The 17,781-nt window shown below is 37.0% G+C and overlaps 2 protein-coding genes across 4 annotated transcripts; one reads left to right on the top strand and one right to left on the bottom strand.

The window, feature by feature from the left end:
* Positions 1-106: 106 nt before the first annotated feature.
* Positions 107-1,396, bottom strand: LOC114755402 (uncharacterized). 3 transcript variants are annotated; one of them, XM_028944275.1, is made up of 2 exons: positions 1,323-1,396; positions 107-530 (listed from the first exon to the last, which is right to left on the bottom strand). In XM_028944275.1, exon 2 carries the CDS (start codon positions 518-520, stop codon positions 242-244), a length of 279 nt encoding a protein of 92 aa, XP_028800108.1. In that variant the 5' UTR covers positions 521-530; positions 1,323-1,396; the 3' UTR covers positions 107-241. The 3 variants fall into 3 exon arrangements, with proteins under 3 accessions (XP_028800108.1, XP_028800109.1, XP_028800110.1); XM_028944276.1 differs by lacking the exon at positions 1,323-1,396 and adding an exon at positions 1,149-1,195; XM_028944277.1 differs by lacking the exon at positions 1,323-1,396 and adding an exon at positions 1,154-1,172.
* A 918-nt stretch (positions 1,397-2,314) lies between these two features.
* LOC114755400 (protein CASP) lies at positions 2,315-17,512 on the top strand. Its single transcript, XM_028944272.1, has 19 exons — positions 2,315-2,576; positions 3,981-4,091; positions 4,330-4,508; positions 5,419-5,568; positions 6,410-6,498; positions 6,690-6,799; positions 6,977-7,071; positions 8,178-8,233; positions 8,872-9,037; positions 13,381-13,473; positions 13,600-13,728; positions 14,030-14,149; positions 14,278-14,358; positions 15,431-15,538; positions 15,649-15,792; positions 15,905-16,006; positions 16,416-16,495; positions 17,084-17,176; positions 17,256-17,512. Exons 1-19 carry the CDS (start codon positions 2,489-2,491, stop codon positions 17,314-17,316), a joined length of 2,055 nt encoding a protein of 684 aa, XP_028800105.1. The 5' UTR covers positions 2,315-2,488; the 3' UTR covers positions 17,317-17,512.
* The last annotated feature ends 269 nt before the right edge of the window (positions 17,513-17,781 follow it).

Raw genomic sequence — 17,781 nt, 5'->3', positions numbered from 1 at the left:
CTGATAGGTGGTTATCTCTGTTAAACAAATAATAATGGTTATATTGTACATCAAAATGCCAGGACACTCCAAACAGTCAATAAGTAAAACAATGAAAGTCCTGAAACTTTTGGCCAAAAGTGTAATCAACAACTACACATTTTCCCTTGAAAACTTGCATTTGAGATATTTAAGAAACATTTTCTGGCGGATTCTAGCAGAATATGCACCAAGTTACGGGTAGAAGATAGGAAAACGAGAGCTATGTCAATTTAGTCTTCTTAGACTTCGCGCCCGTCTTCTCAGGACCATCTTCTTCTGAAGATGAGGTTTCAGCTAAATCATCAGGCACATCTTGAGGAGCATTATGCTTTGTTATAAAATCCTTCAATATGACCATGCTTTTCTCTTTCAATGAAACTATTTGCTCCGACAGAGAACCATTGTCTGCCTGAACAGAATAAGATTCTGCACCAAGACGAAGTGTAGCTTTAGCCAGAGGCTTCAACGGCATGGCATCACAGGATTCAGCTTCCATCATAACCCTCACCCTGCATAGCGAACAATTGACGATTTAGGACAGCCTAGGAGATGAAAGCCAGAGGAAGATACAAATTCGAGACCATTTCAGGAAATAACCAATCCTTTTTTTCTTTTTGACAAAAGGAAATAATCAATCTAAGCACAACATCCAGCATTTGAGGCCCCTTAATATTTTCAAAAATTACAAATTTCAAATTTCAGGCACGTCTGAAGCTATAATGTCAAATCGTTAGTTATCTTAAATTCTTGTCTTCAATTCTACCGAAAGCACGGCATCTTCAAAGATTGGCGCGTTCAAGAGTTAAAACGTACACAGCCATTTTAATTGAACAAATACTCCTTAACGATCACAAACCTTTCAGTCTCTATAGACATACTACTGTGATGCCAAATAATCAGAGATAAAACTGAAAAATCATTACTAAATGAGAATAAAATGGTCGAGATTACGCATTCAATTAATAAGTAATTTCAGCTAAACTGTTCTTTTTTAGGAATAGAAACCGTATTCAAAAATCAAAGAACAGTACAACAAAACAAGCTAGGTTAACCCCCTTCATCAAACTCCTCCTCCTGCTCAAGAGGTGGAGGTTAGCTACTGTTCTACGCTGAGTGGGTAGAGTTACCTAACTTTAATTCCCAATAATCCGGAAATCAAAATAGTAAAAAGAAAGAAAAAGACAACATAACAGCCGAGGCTGTGATAACAATCCTATGTACGATTCTCATTGTGTCTCGCCATCGATTGTGAAAGGAAACCTCAACAATATGAGAAAGCCAGAGTGAGTGGGGATCATTACCTGAAGTAGACTGACGAAAGATCGTTCAGCTCAGCCGCTAGTAGGAGATAGTCGAGGGAGAGAGGAAGAAAAGGGATCCACAGAAGGGCCTTCTTTAGAGGCCTGTGATTTAACAATTTGGGTAATAGCCCAGTAAGTCTGAGCCCAAGTTGAGAGTTACCATGAAATTATAAGTCTTAGTCCATTAATTTCTTTTCATTCAAAGCATTAGTCCATTTAATTCAATAAAAATCTAAATCATTTTATTCTTCAATGGCTAAAACCTATAATTTGAAACTAAAAAATCAAAACTGAAATGAAAACAAATTAAGGGACTAAAATTACATTTATTTTAATTTAAAACTTAAAAATCATTTTTCTTGGTATAAAAATTTTAGAAAAAGGGTCAGGCTCATCCACAATCCAAAGGCAAGCACCTAACACTAACCCACTGGGGTCTGTCCCTATAAGTACAAGAGCAAGACAAGCAAGTCTCTTTTTTTATGGCCTAATAGATAGAAATCTTCCAACTTCACTATAATGTGGTGATGCCTCCCCTAATACTATGACTGGAGTCACAAGAAAGTGGCACCTTCTAGGATCAAACCCCTCCACTACGCAATCATTTTTTCTTTCATAAGGTTCTAATCAGTTTTTTTTTTTGGTTGCCCACCTAGTTCACCGGAGCTTTATTCTGACTACATCTGGATCCGACTCGCGTCGCACATACTGGCTGTGGTGGGTGAGTCTCCCAACGGGAATTTCTGCATATGCTGAGGCTCAAATCGAGACCTCGCTTAAGTGGTACCAACCGCTTACCACTTAGACCAACCCGGTTGGTAGGTCTAATCAGTTTTTATTTGTACGCTTGTTTCATCAGGCCTAGGCCCATTCAGGAGGACAAGGCCTAGTATAGTTTGGGCTACCCAACTCACCCAACAAAACGACTCCATTTTATTACCTCACAAAAAAAAACCCCGCCCCTGTATGACTAATGAAGGAAGAAGCTTGTTCCGTGACGAGCCCAAACCTGAGGAGAGCACTCTCTGATCCCATATATCTACCGGAAAACTGAATGAACAGCGGTTGAACAAGATCCCGTTTAAGTTAACATCGTTTTGCTGATCCCGCATTACCGTCAGGAAGTCTGTTTGGTAAAAGCTGAAGAGAAGAGATCAAATTCAGAAATGGAGTCTCCGCAAGCTGGATCCGAGAGAGATAAATCCAAATCTTCGTCGTCATCTCCGATCCCTGTTGTCTCCAGCTTCTGGAAAGGTATCCAAATTTCACTTGGCTATTACTATTATCATGTTGCAACTTTCTGCACGACTTACAACTTCAATTACACGCGTTTTAGTTCATTTCAGTGGATGGATGGATCGTTGAACTCACTGCCGCTGAGTAATAGTTCTTGCTTAGCCTTAACCTTTGTGGCTGTTTACGAGTATGATTGTTTAATGAGATCCCTTTTTTTTTTAAGTAAAATGTTTAATGAGATTCTTTTTCTAAATTGGTTTTGCCCTCCACTTCGGGATATATTTCCCGTATAGTTCCTGACATTCTGCTGAACTTTGAATAAAATAAAATAAAATTCCAAATTGATGGCTTACTCAGGAATGGAATCTTCAGTCATCTTAATCAGACCCAATTGAACTCATTCTTCACTTTTGAATGCCAAACGAAGTTAGCAGAGTTCCTTTCTACTTTGTAAAATCGGCATAGCGCGCATCTAAAAGATCGTGTACACATGAAGGGTAAATGGTGAAATAAGTATGGTATTTAACTTCCTTTCTTGAACATTTTAGCAATGTTATCTTCTTTCTCACCTGTGTTCAGAGATATTATCAGAAGGACAGATGCTCGTTTATGCCCCTTTCAATTTTGAAAATGAACGAGATACCAAATATTTATTTATTTATTTTTTTCAATGTTCCCTTACTGTTTTAAATGAATACTATGCTGAGTTATCCTTAGAGCAGTTAACCGCAGCAGGCAGAGGAGAAGTTATACAGGCAACGCGCGTGCACACACACACACACAAAGAATAGAAAGACAGACAGAAAGAAAGCGCCATAGAACATAGCATCAGAAGTTTAGTCATGCATATGAAGTGTGAAATACTCATTTTGATTACTGCAGAAAGCTGTAATCTTTAGTTGATTTCATACGTTAGTGTATGCTAAGAAAGTCTCAACTGATGTGAGTTGACACTTCGTCAATAAAAAATTTTAATCATAGAATGTACTCTCTCTCTCTCCCTCTCTCCCCCTGCATGTGTATGTGTGTCTATGTATATACTGTGATGAACATTGTTACATAAGTGGCTTGTTTCTGCAATCATATTGTTTCTTATCTAATTGAAAGGAATGATTAACTTATTAACATTTTTATTGCACATGCCCGTGTATTTTTCCCATCATCTTTTTCCTTTTTGATTGCTAGTTCAAGCCTTTACGAATTTGGAGTTGGAATATCAAGTGCAGCATCTGTGTTATCCAAAGCTCTCAAACTGTTTTACTTCCATTCTATTTTGATGTTCCTCTTTTTTTCTCGTTTTCTTGTTTTGATGCAAGCATTTGACCTGACGTAGTTATTTATATCCACCTTTTTGACATATTGCTGCACTAGCGCCAACAAAATCCCATTTTGAACCAAAGGCATAATATCTCTCCTTTACAGATTTTGACTTAGAGAAGGAGAAATCTATATTGGATGAACAAGGGCTCCGGATTGCAGAAAACCAGGAAAACAGTCAGAAAAATAGGCGGAAGCTTGCAGAGAGCACTAGAGGTATGCTTCAGCTACTGTATCCAAATTATGGTGGAAAGATAGACATAATGGAATAGACCTAATATGAGCAGGTTACATTCTTAATCCACCCTCAATCCTATAATGCGGAAATTTGAGATTCTTTTTTCCCTCTTCTTTGAGGGGACAAGGATTAACTTCACTTTATATATCTGGATTGTTTCTTTTTCTTTTGTTATATGGTGTTGAGTAAACTGAATGCAAATTCTGTTGCTTCCAGATTTTAAGAAAGCTTCGCCTGAGGAAAAGTTAGGTCTGTTTAATACCTTGCTTAAGGGCTATCAAGAAGAGGTGGATAATCTTACTAAGAGGGCCAAATTTGGAGAAAATGCTTTTCTTAACATCTATCAAAAGCTTTATGAGGCTCCTGATCCTTATCCGGCTCTTGCATCAATTGCTGTGAGTTCTAGCATTTCACTAAGTAGCCCATGTGAACGAATTTAAATTGTCAATTTCAATGCAGTTTCTATTTTTAGTATCATATATGCATGATAAAAATTTTGTAATGTTGTGAAATGTAGTACATATGGTTGCGTGGGAGAGACCAACGAGGTTTACACTCGCTTACTTCTTGCATAGATGTACAATTTAACTATATTCTTGCACACAAGGAAAATAGGAATACTGGCATTCTCTGAAGTGGTACAGTTGTATGAATCATGAAGGCTAAGAAAGTCATTGGCAGGTCCATGCCTACAAGTTGTAAATCAGAATTTCTTATATGTATTCTATTGATATCTTGAATCAAATGTCCAAATGGATCAACTCCACCCTGATGCCACAATAATTGATGCCCATGCCAGGTTCCCTTTGCTGTTTATCAGCACCATTTATCATGGCAACTTTCACACTATCTTTATAACCATCCTGAAAATAACTGCCTTATACAGTAGCATCTATCCTTGCAGTAATTGCTATGCCATTTCTATGCTTTTCTGACAACCATATCATCTACTTTGATGTAGCTCCATCCAAACTATCAATAATACGTTTTTCAAATTTGTGAACATTTAAACACTGAAATATGCAAATTTATATTTTCCAATGTGAGCTGTCTTTGCTTTTACTCTTTGCATATCTTTTATCGAATGCCTACATGTACATGGGTTTGCTTGGGATAGAGGCCAAACGTAGGTCTCTGATAATATGCTGCTAAGAATTCACTATGTTGCCTGATTGTGCAATTGTCATTTGTCCTGCCGTGTATGTATGAAGCTTATGTGCATCACCAACTTTCAATGTCTATCTGGGGAGTAATGTGCATATCTGCATGTGGTTATTCATATTCTGGTATAATTTCTTTGTACAGGAGCAAGATCTCAAATTGTCTGAGCTGGAATCTGAAAATCGGAAAATGCAAGTTGAGCTTGAAGAATTCAGGACAGAGGCAACTCACTTGAAGAATCAACAGGCTACAATACGAAGACTTGAAGAAAGAAATCGTCAATTAGAACAGCAGGTGTTAATGTTTTGGATATTGCAAATACTATTGCATAATTACTTCATCTGATTTTCATTTTTTGAACCCACCTAACAGTTAACTTTTTCCCCTGTTCCGTATTGTATGCATGCATATGCCTGTACTATCACGGGGTGTTGTGACCTGCGTGCTTATGTTCTTATTTTCCTACGGAATTGTGTCCCATCCAATTTTGATATTGTGGCCCTTATGAGAGTAAATAAGCCTTGGGTGCGGTTACAAATGCAGCCAAGCCCAGAGAGATTTACATTTTGAACATACTATTAAGAGAAAACCCCTATTGCGATCCTTGACATACAGGTTTTGTTTGGTCTTCCACAAATTATCTATTTCATTTTAGTCCCCGTCAATTCACCAGTGCTTATATTGAAGTGCAGTACTAAAATTTTCTCACTGATAACACCAATTGTTTGAATGAGATCTACACCAGTTATATGACATTTAAATGATATGAGCATGGAGATGAAGGAAAATGTACTGCTTGTGTTGTGAAAAAGAACTCTGCCATGTATGCCAGTGCCACAAAATGTCTTCTGCTAATTATGAATATTGTCTAACTCAATGATTGCTGGGTTTCTGGAGTTTTAATTGCAGTTCAAAATATATCTAACAACTTTTTTATCATGCCACTGAAGTAATAATAAATTACCTTCGAATTATATTTAACATCTTTGTTGTGATCGTTGTATTGAGAATTTATTCTCTGATGATATGCAGTCCGACTAGATCACATCTAGATGCTCTCTATGCCAATTGAATTTGATCCTATACTATACCTGCCTGGCATCAGTTAGTTTACAATTGAACTTGTATGTGTCAGATGGAAGAGAAAATAAAAGAAGTTGTTGAAATTAAGCAACGGAGTCTGGCAGAAGAGAACCAGAAAACGTTGGAAGCTATAAAAGAGAGGTATCTTAAACTGTAACAAGTGGTTTGAGATTACTGTCATTTATTTGCAGTTTGCGTATATGCCTTTCTAGCACTTCTTTTTATCATTTATCTCCTGTTGGAACCATCCTCTTTCTATCTTGGCATTACATAGATTCCCCCCCCCTTTGGTGACAGCATTACATAGATTTATGATCCCTTTTGACATGCAGAGAACAATCATTACAAGAACAGTTGCGGCAAGCTCAAGAAAGTGTTTCCAATATGCAGAAATTACATGAACTTGCACAAAACCAGTTGTTTGAAGTCCGTGCTCAATCAGGTAAGCAGCTAGTTTTGGTTTTGATTCTGGATACATACTTTATACTCGAATCTCTAACATCTGTCATTACGATTCAGTATAATCTAATTTCAGCACTTTTTTGTTTCTGCGTATTCAAATGATAATTTATCAAGTTATATTTAAAAGAAATTGTGTCTTGGGTTCCTGCTTTTCCAGATGAAGAGAGGGCTGCTAAGCAATCGGAGGTCAACCTTTTAATGGATGAAGTTGAGCGGGCACAAATGAGACTTCTTAGTTTGGAGAGAGAGAAGGTGCCATACACAGACCTTCTTTTGATTTTGAAATGCACGAATTCTTGTACTCACATCAAATTTTAACCTCCATGGCCAAATTCTTATAAGTTTTGCTTCTTTCTTTCCTACTTTTTCAGTTTTTATGAAATATTCTAGTACTGTGTTCTTGTTCTATATTAAGATCCGGTTAAGTTAAATTAGTTTCCTCCTCAACAGAGATGATTAAACCACACAACCTTCTGTGTGTTCTAAAAATATGGGCCAGCACCCTTGAAGCTAAAATATGACTTAAAAGACTTTGAAGGATAATGACAGTTTTGGTTTTGGTAGTTTAATAACTTCTTTTTTAATTAAACATTTGACTGGTTAAAAATTAATTATAATGAATACTGTAAAGTTAATTTAATCTAAATTTAAAAAAATTGACTTTTTATATATTGGTGAAAATACAAATTGGGTACTTGTTATATTATTAAAAAAATAGGTGGAAGTTGTCATTGGAGCTCATCTTTTCCTACAAGGGAGCATAATATAGCATCTTTTTGAATAGAGGAGGGGATCATGTAATTTGAATGGGTGAGTCAGAAGAGGGAGATGTAATCCACTCTTGAAAATCATGCCACTGCTGTTGTGAATAGATATACATGCCAATTTAGAATGTTAGTTTTCTAGTCTAGCACGGTGGAAGATATGCCATGTATGTATGAAGTTAACACATAGGAATCTTCCTGTGTTGAAGGAAAATGAGAAACGCATGACAATTTTTATGCAAGAATATTCTGAATTTAGCAAGAAAATTACTGTCAAAACCAATGAATTATATTTGTATTTCCTTACTTCTGATAAAATTTCTTTTTCTATACGAAAATGATTTTTTGGAAAAAGTGATGACCTCTCTCCAAATTATTTCATAAATTATTACTTATCATTTCAGGTGAGATGTGTGTGTAAAAGGAAGAGCAGTATAAGATTACATTTTCCATATAGTGTGTAATCAATTACTGATCTATGCACTTTTAGAAGTGTGCATTGGATGAATTTTTCTTTATTGCATTACCATTTACCAACTCCTATCATAACGCTTGTTCTCTTTGTTGTACCTGTCTTTCTCTGTGTTCATGTAGGGAGTTCTCCGGTCTCAGCTACAATCAGCAAATGAGGAGACTGAAACTAAGAAAAGGTATGCGGTGGTGCCTCTGTTTTTTCCCCTTGTACTTTTTCTTTTTTTGCCCCTGTATAAATGAAATCTGTTAAACCCAAAGGAACAAAGCAAGAACTGAAAGGACAGCTGGCTACATTTACACATATTTCCTATTCTGAGATGAATAACATTTACATTTTAACTACTGGCTGGATAAACTACTTTATTATTTCGTCAAGCAGCACTATTAATGTAATATGTGCCTTAAGTTTTCTGTTTTTCTTGGAATTAAGTGAAGTTTCAGTTTCAGCTGTTGCTTCCAAATAATCTGAGTAAAGCCGCATTGCATGAACAGATTCTCACATTTCTCCTTCTGCACTAAAAAAATCAAGGAGTATTTATTTGATCCCCAAACTTTCTGGTCTTCCGTTAATGGAAGCATTGCCAGCCAAACAATGAATTAGTTGCCAAAAGAAAGAAAATTGCAAGGTTTGGTTGAGCACATCATATTAAACCAATTCAGTGGGCTCACGTTTGACTTTTGTTGTCCATCTTTCTGTCTATTTAACTACATATGCATATTCACTTTTAGATGTCTCCAACTCTTCCTTTTTTTGCTCCTAACTAATCAGGCCTTCTGATTTCTGCCATTTTTTTTCCTTTTTTTTTTTCCGCAGTGACAATTTAGATTCAAATAGAATGCTTGAGAATTCTTTAAATGCCAAAGAGAAGCTGATCTCTGAGTTGAACATGGAACTGCACAATATCGAAACAACCTTATCAAATGAGAGGGAGGAACACAGGAATGATATCAAGAAATTGACTGCAATGCTCAATGAAAAGGTGATGTTTCTTCCTTTCTTATGATGATCTCTTGCGTTAACTCCAATTCCTTTGATGCCTAATGCTTATGTTCTAACATAACCGTTATATTCTATTCTTTCACTTTGTAACCGTTATATTCTATTCTTTCACTTTGTTTCTTCCATTTTATTCTTGGGTATGCACAAATCTCATGGTAAGACCAACAAACAACAAACAACAAACAACAAGCCTTATCCCACTAGGTGGGGTCGGCTACATGAATCACACGACGCCATCGTGCTCTGTCAACAACCCAATCCTTAGATATGTTGTTAATTAGGAGGTCTCGTTCAATGACCTCATTCAACGTTCTTCTCGGTCTTCCCCTGCCTTTCTTTATGGGACTCCATCTTGTTTGATCCACCCTCTTCACCGGGGCTTCCAAAGGCCTTCTCTGCATATGTCCAAACCATCTTAAGCGATTTTCAACCATTTTCTCTTGGATAGGTGCCACACCGACTCTTGTCCTGATTTTTTCATTTCGAATCCTATCTTTTCTTGTATGACCACACATCCATCTCAACATTCTCATTTCTGCTACTCCGACTTTGTGCTCTTGTTTTCCCTTTATTGCCCAACATTCACTACCATAAATCATAACTGGTCTTATAGCAGTCCGATAAAATTTTCCTTTAAGTTTCTCAGGTACCTTCTTATCGCAAATAACTCTGGTAGCTTTCCTCCACTTTAACCAGCCAGCTTGTATTCTATAAGAAATGTCTCCATCAATTTCCCCATCCTCCTGTATAATAGATCCTAGGTATTTAAACTTTGATACTTGAGGAATAATTTGCTCTCCCATCCTCACCTCCAAATCCCTATTACCTTGCCTCCCTCCAAAATCACAATGCATATATTCTGTTTTGTTCCTGCTCAAACGGAAACCTTTCGACTCCAAAGTCCTTCTCTATAACTCCAAACTAGTGTTAATCTTTTCTTTTGATTCTGCCATAAGAACTATGTCATCCGCGAAGAGCATGGACTTAGGGATTCTTTCTTGAACAGGTTTAGTTAGAACATCCAGAACAATGTTGAACAAGTACGGACTCAGAGAGGATCCTTGATGTAGGCCAATCTTAATAGGGAAGTCCTTTGTCTCCCCCCCAGGCGTCCTTACACTGGTAGTTACCGTCTCATACATATCTTGTATGACTTTGATATACGCAACCCGTACACCTTTCTTTTCCAAAGCCTTCCACAATACTTCTCTTGGCACACGATCATAAGCCTTTTTCAGGTCAATAAAAACCAATGTAAATCTCTTCTTTTACTTCTATATCTCTCCATTAACCCCCTTAGTAAATAGATTGCTTCCGATGTGGATCTCCCTGGCATAAATCCAAATTGGTTTTCCGAAATAGAAGTCTCCAACCTCAATCTATATTCTATCACTTTTTCCCACAACTTCATTGTATGACTCATAAGTTTTATCCCCCTGTAGCTTGCACAGTTTTGAAAGTCTCCAACCTCAATCCTATTCTTGTAAATAGGAACTAAAATGCTTTTCCTCCACTCATCGGGCATATTTTTAGAGCGTAGAATTTCATTAAAAAGCTTGGTTAGCCATACCTCCCCCTCATCGCCCAAACATTTCCAAACTTCAATAGGGATACCATCAGGCCCAACGGCTTTTCCATTGTCCATTTTCTTGAGAGCCGCCTTAACCTCTCCGATATGTATCCTGCGGTAGAAAGCCAAATTCTGATCATCTTCGTTAATTAGCAAGTCCTGCAAGTCCTGAGTTGCATAATTGCTTCCCTCATTAAACAACTTGTAAAAGTAAGCCTCCCATCTGTCCTTAATATCACCATCAGTAACTAATACTTTACCATCTTCATCCTTTATACACTTTACTTGGTCCAGATCTCTCTTTTTCCTCTCCCTTTGCTTCGCGATCTTGTAAATATTTCTTTCTCCCGTCTTTGTTCCTAACTCCTGATAAAACCCTTCATAAGCTTTAGTATGTGCTTCGCTCACTGCTCTCTTTGTCTCTTTTTTAGCCAACTGATACTTTTCCTGGTTCTCTACACTATTGCACAAGTGTATGGCCTTAAAACAAACTTTTTTCTGTTTGACTTTCTCTTGCACACTCTTATTCCACCACCAAGTCTCCTTATCTCTTTGACCAGGACCTTTGGATTCTCCCAAAATTGCTTTAGCTACCAAACGAACCCTTGTAGCTATCTCTTCCCACATCATGTTTGCATTTCCCTGCAACTCCCAAATCCCTTCCTTCAAAAGAGTCCTTTTGAATAACTCCCGCTTCTCTCCTTTTAACTGCCACCACTTAATCCTGGGTTTTGCCACTTGATGGTACTTTTGCCTGGTACTCTTAAAACATACATCAAGGATAAGTACTCTATGTTGGGTACTCACCCCGTCTCCTGGAATCACTTTGCAATTAGTACACAATCTTCTGTCCAGATTCTTAACCAAAAAGAAATCAATCTGTGATTTTGAGACACCACTTTTATACGTGATTAAATGCTCCTCTCGCTTCTTAAAACAAGTGTTGACAATCTTAAGATCGTATGCAAGAGAAAAATCGAGAATAGATTGTCCTCCACTATTAAGCTCCCCAAAACCAAAACCACCATGGGCCCCGCTGAATTGTCCTGCGTCTTTACCAACATGTCCATTAAGGTCCCCACCAATAAAAATAAAAATTATGCAACTCAGGACCATTGTAGGTTAAAGTTTCTCCTATGCTGGACAACCATAAAATTGAAGTGGGGAGCACACTGGGGTTAAGTTACAAGCTTTTAGGTTCCCTGGTTCTCTGATATAGTGTTTGAGCCTTTTGAGTCCAGCACCAAAGTTCAAACATTGGAACCCCTATGCTAGTACTTGTAAATCAGCATAAAGTGATAAAGAGTCTGCCTTAGTCCATGTTTTCTGGTCTAATAAACTTGCACATTATGATCTATCAAAAGGTTAAAGCCTACTGATGCGGAGCAGTGTATGGGAAGAGCAAAGGGGTGGGAAAAGAAGGGAGGCAGGATGTTGGGAGTATAAGCAAAGAAATAACATAAATAGAAGGTGGAAACCCAAAATAACCTACACTCCTCTTATGCCCAATCCTACAATTCAATTCCATCTCCTCTCCTTCTCTTTCCTCTCACTTGATTCCCCCACCCCTCTCTAGTAAATAAAGCTTTGAACTTTGAATCAACACGCTCCATTTTCTTGCTGTAGGAGCTAGCCTTCATTTACCTTATTATCTCTGTTTTAACCTTCCAAAACAAGCTCCTCAGCCTCCTCTTTTCACACACAACCGTGTGGCCTTCAAATAGCAGCAATAGCAACAGCAACTCGTCACATTCACACTCATCAATGCCATCTGCTGCTTCTTCTTCTTGTTCAGACCAAAACTTTAAAATAATTCCACCGTAAAACTCATTTTCCTTATATAAATTCATTTACAAGCTCCCTGCCCCACAATAGCAGCCACTTGCTGCCAAAACTTCTGATGCTTTCAATGAGTCTCTCCCTCCCTCCCTCCCTCCCCCTCTCTCTCTTCCCCTCTCCTTCCTCTTTTCTCATTGAGCTAGATGGAGCATCAGATTGCCTCTCCTTCTTCAATCCATTGTGGGGGACGGGTGGCAATATGTTGGCCATGAAGAAGGAGCAGGGTCTTTGGTAATGGGTTTTTGTGGTTTTTTCTTCTGGGGGGGGGGGGGGGAATTGGCTCTTGATTCATTCCCCCTTGCTGATGTTTGCTGTTTAGCAATCATCGTCTGGTATGATGCATTGCATCTGAGTTGAGACATTCGCATATCTGAGAATAACTCAGAATGCTTGGTGAATTGAGTGGGAGAGTGGTTGACACTCAGCACGTTTAAGTATTATTTTTTTCCTTGTAAACCACCAAAAGTTATGAATGCTTGAAAAGTTTGATCTCACATTTTTTAGGTGGTTGTGCCTAATCCCTGCTCACAGTTATTGCTTCGCAAGTATTGGCTATACTAGCAAATTGTGAGGAAGGCATATTAATCCATTTACACGTCTGCCACATTTTTGCTTTCCCTGCTCAACTCAGTCAATTCGTTATCAATATATATATGTACACACACACACACACACTGAAAGTTGTAGAAAGGTGTACTATTCATATCTATGGACAGTGTGGCTCACCTTGGGCTCTGTGCTAAGGCGCAGGGTCCGCTAACTATTTTGTGAGCTTATGACCTTGTTATGTATGCTCTTTTCTTGTTTTTTCTATAATGCTCATGAATGCTCGGCATTATACATCCAGGACAAATACCTTTCAAGAATTACAGTTGTGTTCTCTAACTTCTACTTTCCTATTCCTTTTGATATAGGAGGCTGCTCTCGAACAGATGAAGAAAGAGCTTCATGCGAGACCAACAGCAAAAATGGTTGATGATTTGCAGAAGAAAGTGAAAATTCTACAGGCAATTTTAGTTTCCTCCTTCTTTCCTAGTGCTTAAGTTAGCTACATATGTAAAAATGTCCACGAGTTTTCATTGTGGCACCTAATACTGCATTTGCCATCTAACTCTTCATGGTTCTACATACAGGCAGTAGGTTATAATTCGATTGAGGCTGAAGACTGGGATCTGGCTACAAGTGGGGAAGAGATGAGCAAGATGGAATCTCTTCTTCTTGACAAAAATCGGAAAATGGAGCATGAACTGACACAATTGAAGGTGTGAATTTGGGTTCTTTTGAGCAGGACAATTTAGCGATTCCATCCCCTCTCTTCACTTCTTCTCCCTTCCCCTATTTTTAATGATAAATTGGGGTTAAAAACTCTCTCAAAACTGAATTTCTAGTGTTGTTCCCAAAATTGGTAAGAACTATTGGGATGTCTCATAATTCTTTCAATTGAACATTGCCCAGGCTAAGTGATCCAGTAACCATTTTAATTTCCTTTCCGAGTCTTGCCTATCAGACTATTTTTGGGTGTCGTCGCTCTTGCTGATTTAGGGGTCATCCTGCCATTTTCAGGTCAAACTTTTTGAGAAAACATCTTTATTGGAGGAAGCAGAACATAAGATAGCAGAACTTACAGCAAAGGTTCACGAACAACAAAAATTGATACAGAAGTTGGAAGATGATATATTGAAGGTTTGCATCAATTACCTCTAGATTTTTGTTTACTATATCTGCTGCTTCTATTCTTCTTCATTTCCTTTACGAATTAGGATTACATTGTGCTTGTCTTTTACAAACCAAGCATACCCTTTCTGATACAGGGTTATAATTCTAAGGATCGTAAAGGACCTTTTCCTGATGATTGGGATCTTTCAGAGGCTGGTGGGGGTGAAGCAACTGAGGTAAATTTCTCTTTCATAGAAATCAAATATGATGCATTCAGTGATCAAGAACTGATTCTCTTACGCCATTTGTAATTTAATCCCATTTTGTTTGATCGGGATACCGAATCATTCTCCATATGATTTTTTCTAAGTTTATTTACTAGTATGTAATTTAAGCAAATCATACAGCCAGATTAGATGTCTTTTCTTTTGACTAGATATAAATTGTAGAGAAAATTCTAAACTTTTCGAAACAAACGTTCAGGAGAACATTGCTGGAGCTTAGGGAAATGTCTTTGGGATTCCTGCTGCATTTGAACAATTTTAAGCAAATATGTTAAACAATTAGGACTAACTCCTATACCTAAGAATTTATCATTCTGTATTACTGTAAAGAGAAATTTTAACTGGGAACATCAGTATAATATTTGGCTATTTCATGGTATTTACTATTGGAGAATGCCAGAATGGAGAATTCTGTTTTGGGGACAAAATCTTGTTGAGGTATAAATAAAAACTATTCTTATGCCTTCCGCGTTCCCCTATTAATTTGAGCTTTTGGGCCAGTCATTTTCATGACGGAATGCTGTCTCTGTTTCTAAATGATTAGGAAGTTGAACCTTACAGCTCCACCCACATTCAAATTCAAATCAAGTTTAGCAAATCACATGAACTTCCCTTGAATTTTGCTGAAATTACATAAATTTTCTATTTTCAAAATATACACTTCTTATTTTAAATATCTTATTAAAATATCCTCAGTTAACCTAAACATATAAATATGTATTGTATTTAATTATGTGCATGTAAAAATAATAAATAATATTTTCTTCAAATATGCCCAAATAGAAAATTAAAAAGGAGTACATTTTGCTTTCATTAAAGTTAACAAAATATGCATTTAGGTTTATGGTGGTATTTTGGCGAAAAAATTAAAATAAATTAGATACCATTTAGCACAATTCTTTTTGCCGATATTTACTGGATACTCCCATACACAGTGATTAGTTCTGCAAGGAAAGTTTTCTTCTATCTTGCCTATCTGTTCATTTAAATTTTAAAAATTCTTACACGGCCTTATCTGCATCAGACTACAGATCCGAGGCATGTAACCTCGGAGCAGGACCAGAGCTCAATGCTTAAAGTAATTTGTAACCAAAGGGATCGATTTAGAACACGTTTGCGAGAGTCAGAAGAGGTAAACAATTTCAGTAATGACTGATTTATTCATCCTTGCATTATTGCAATCAAGAATCAAACTTTTATATTATAGATGTGACTATGTGACTTGGTTAATATTTTCAACAGGAAGTGAGGCAGTTGAAAGAGAAGATTGGAGTACTAACAGTGGAACTGGAAAAGACCAAAGCTGATAACGTAAAGCTGTACGGGAAGATTCGTTATGTCCAAGATTACAATACTGAGAAAGTGGTTTCTAGGGGTTCCAAAAAGGTTGTTTAAATGGTTCTGTTTATTTTAAACTTTAATGTAACATTTTTTCAAATTCTTTTTCCCCCATTTCTGATATTTTCAAAGAATTGATTGAATTTATCTTTACGTGCAGTATGCGGAAGATCTTGAAAGTGGTTTCACTTCAGATGTTGAATCTAAATACAAGAAGATATACGAAGATGACATAAATCCTTTTGCAGCATTCTCAAAAAAGGTGGACTGGTGCCATCCATCCTTAAGAAAAGCATCAAGTGTTTATATCTCGCAGTTTGAACTAATGATTCATCAATCCTGACTAATCCCCTACTGATGGATATGTTGAGATAGAAGACTTTGTTGAAGATAACAAAAAACCAGATAAGATCTTTAAAGGAAACTAAAGTGTTAAAATCGATTATATGAGACACCATATTCTTCGCATCATCTTTTTGTCTTGTGAAACAGTTTATAGGACTCCCAATGATGAAGTCTTTCGTTCAAATATCATATTCTAAGCCTGTAGGCAACCATGCAAACAAACTAGTTGTCTCGCACTATATTTTATTTACTAATGATCTTTGTTATTATTATTATTATTATTTTTTCCAAATACGATCTGATTTATCTCTTCCGCGTGCAAATAGGAAAGGGACCAAAGATACAAAGAACTAGGATTCAGGGACAGAATCACGCTCAGCAGTGGACGTTTTCTTCTTGGCAACAAGTATGATTGTGCTATATTTAATTCAGAGACTAATGATTTAATATTCCTGTCCCCATGTGACTATATAATCTGTCTCACATTTAAATCAATGGTAATTAATCACTTAGAGCTCATGTCCAACAGTTTACTGTTTCATCAGCCACCATTTATAACATAATTTTCTTTAACGGGTTCTCCAATTCATCGCACTGATACTGGTTGTTTCCTAAACCAATGTCTTTATCTTCTGCCTTAGCGTTTCAAATTTTACTTTCCAGCTGATTCTTGTTGATGTCTTCTTTAGTATTTGTTTTACCTTTGAGTATGTCATTATCTACCTCAGTAGAATTATTGTCTAGTACTTGCTCTGCCAATTGGTCATGTCCTTACCAGACTCTGCCAGCAGCAAGCGATTTGTGCCCAGAAAACCTGCGGCCATTGCCACCATATTCTGTGTGTATTGTAGATACTGCCTCAGGATTTTATTTTAACTTCTTATTCTCGCTCTAGGAGTTTGTTTATAGTATGTCAAATGCGTCTTTCTTTCATTCTTATTTCTGTGGATTGTATGATTTTGTGCATCGTTATTTGATGAACAATCTCTTGCAGGTATGCCCGAACTTTTGCTTTCTTTTATACCATCGGTTTGCATATTCTGGTCTTCACCTGCCTTTATCGAATGTCAGCTCTGAGCTATCTTAGGTAAATATTTGAAAAATGCATTTTGTTGACACAAATATTAGCTTGATTACGCTGACTAAGGTATTTTCTTTCCCTACAGTAATGGCTCAGAGGAAACCCTGGTTGGCGAAAATTTAACTAATCTTCCACATGCACTCTAATTGGTATGCGGCTCTCATTTTGTGGCCATTGCTGAAATGAAGGGGGCTTAATGTTAATATTCTAATAATAGTTATCAAATATACTGTACATATTGATCATTGTTACTACCGATAGTGGTGTTTGTCAATACAAACTCAGATGTGCAATGATAAGTAATGTTCAATTTTAAATTCTTTTCATTGTTCAAGTAAAAAATGGAGTCGCAGTTCTATTGGTCGATTCATTTGTATTTCTTATTCTTTGTTGAGTCAGTCTGAGTTCAGCTTATTGCGAGTTAGAAGATAAAACGGAGTAATCGATCGGTACCTAATTCATTAACGAACCTTGTCCTTGAACACTTATTTTCCTTGTTGATATGCATAAGTTTCTGATCTGACAAGTATTTTGAAATTTGGATATTGGATGGGTTTAGATATTGATTGAAATTCAATATCCAAATATATAATTGTAAGTAAATATAGAGT

Source organism: Neltuma alba, unplaced genomic scaffold (assembly GCF_004799145.2).
Source record: "Neltuma alba isolate B1F8T4 unplaced genomic scaffold, ASM479914v2 tig00010268_pilon, whole genome shotgun sequence".
NCBI classification, from domain to species: Eukaryota; Viridiplantae; Streptophyta; class Magnoliopsida; order Fabales; family Fabaceae; genus Neltuma; species Neltuma alba.
This window is presented reverse-complemented; position numbering and strand designations above follow the sequence as displayed.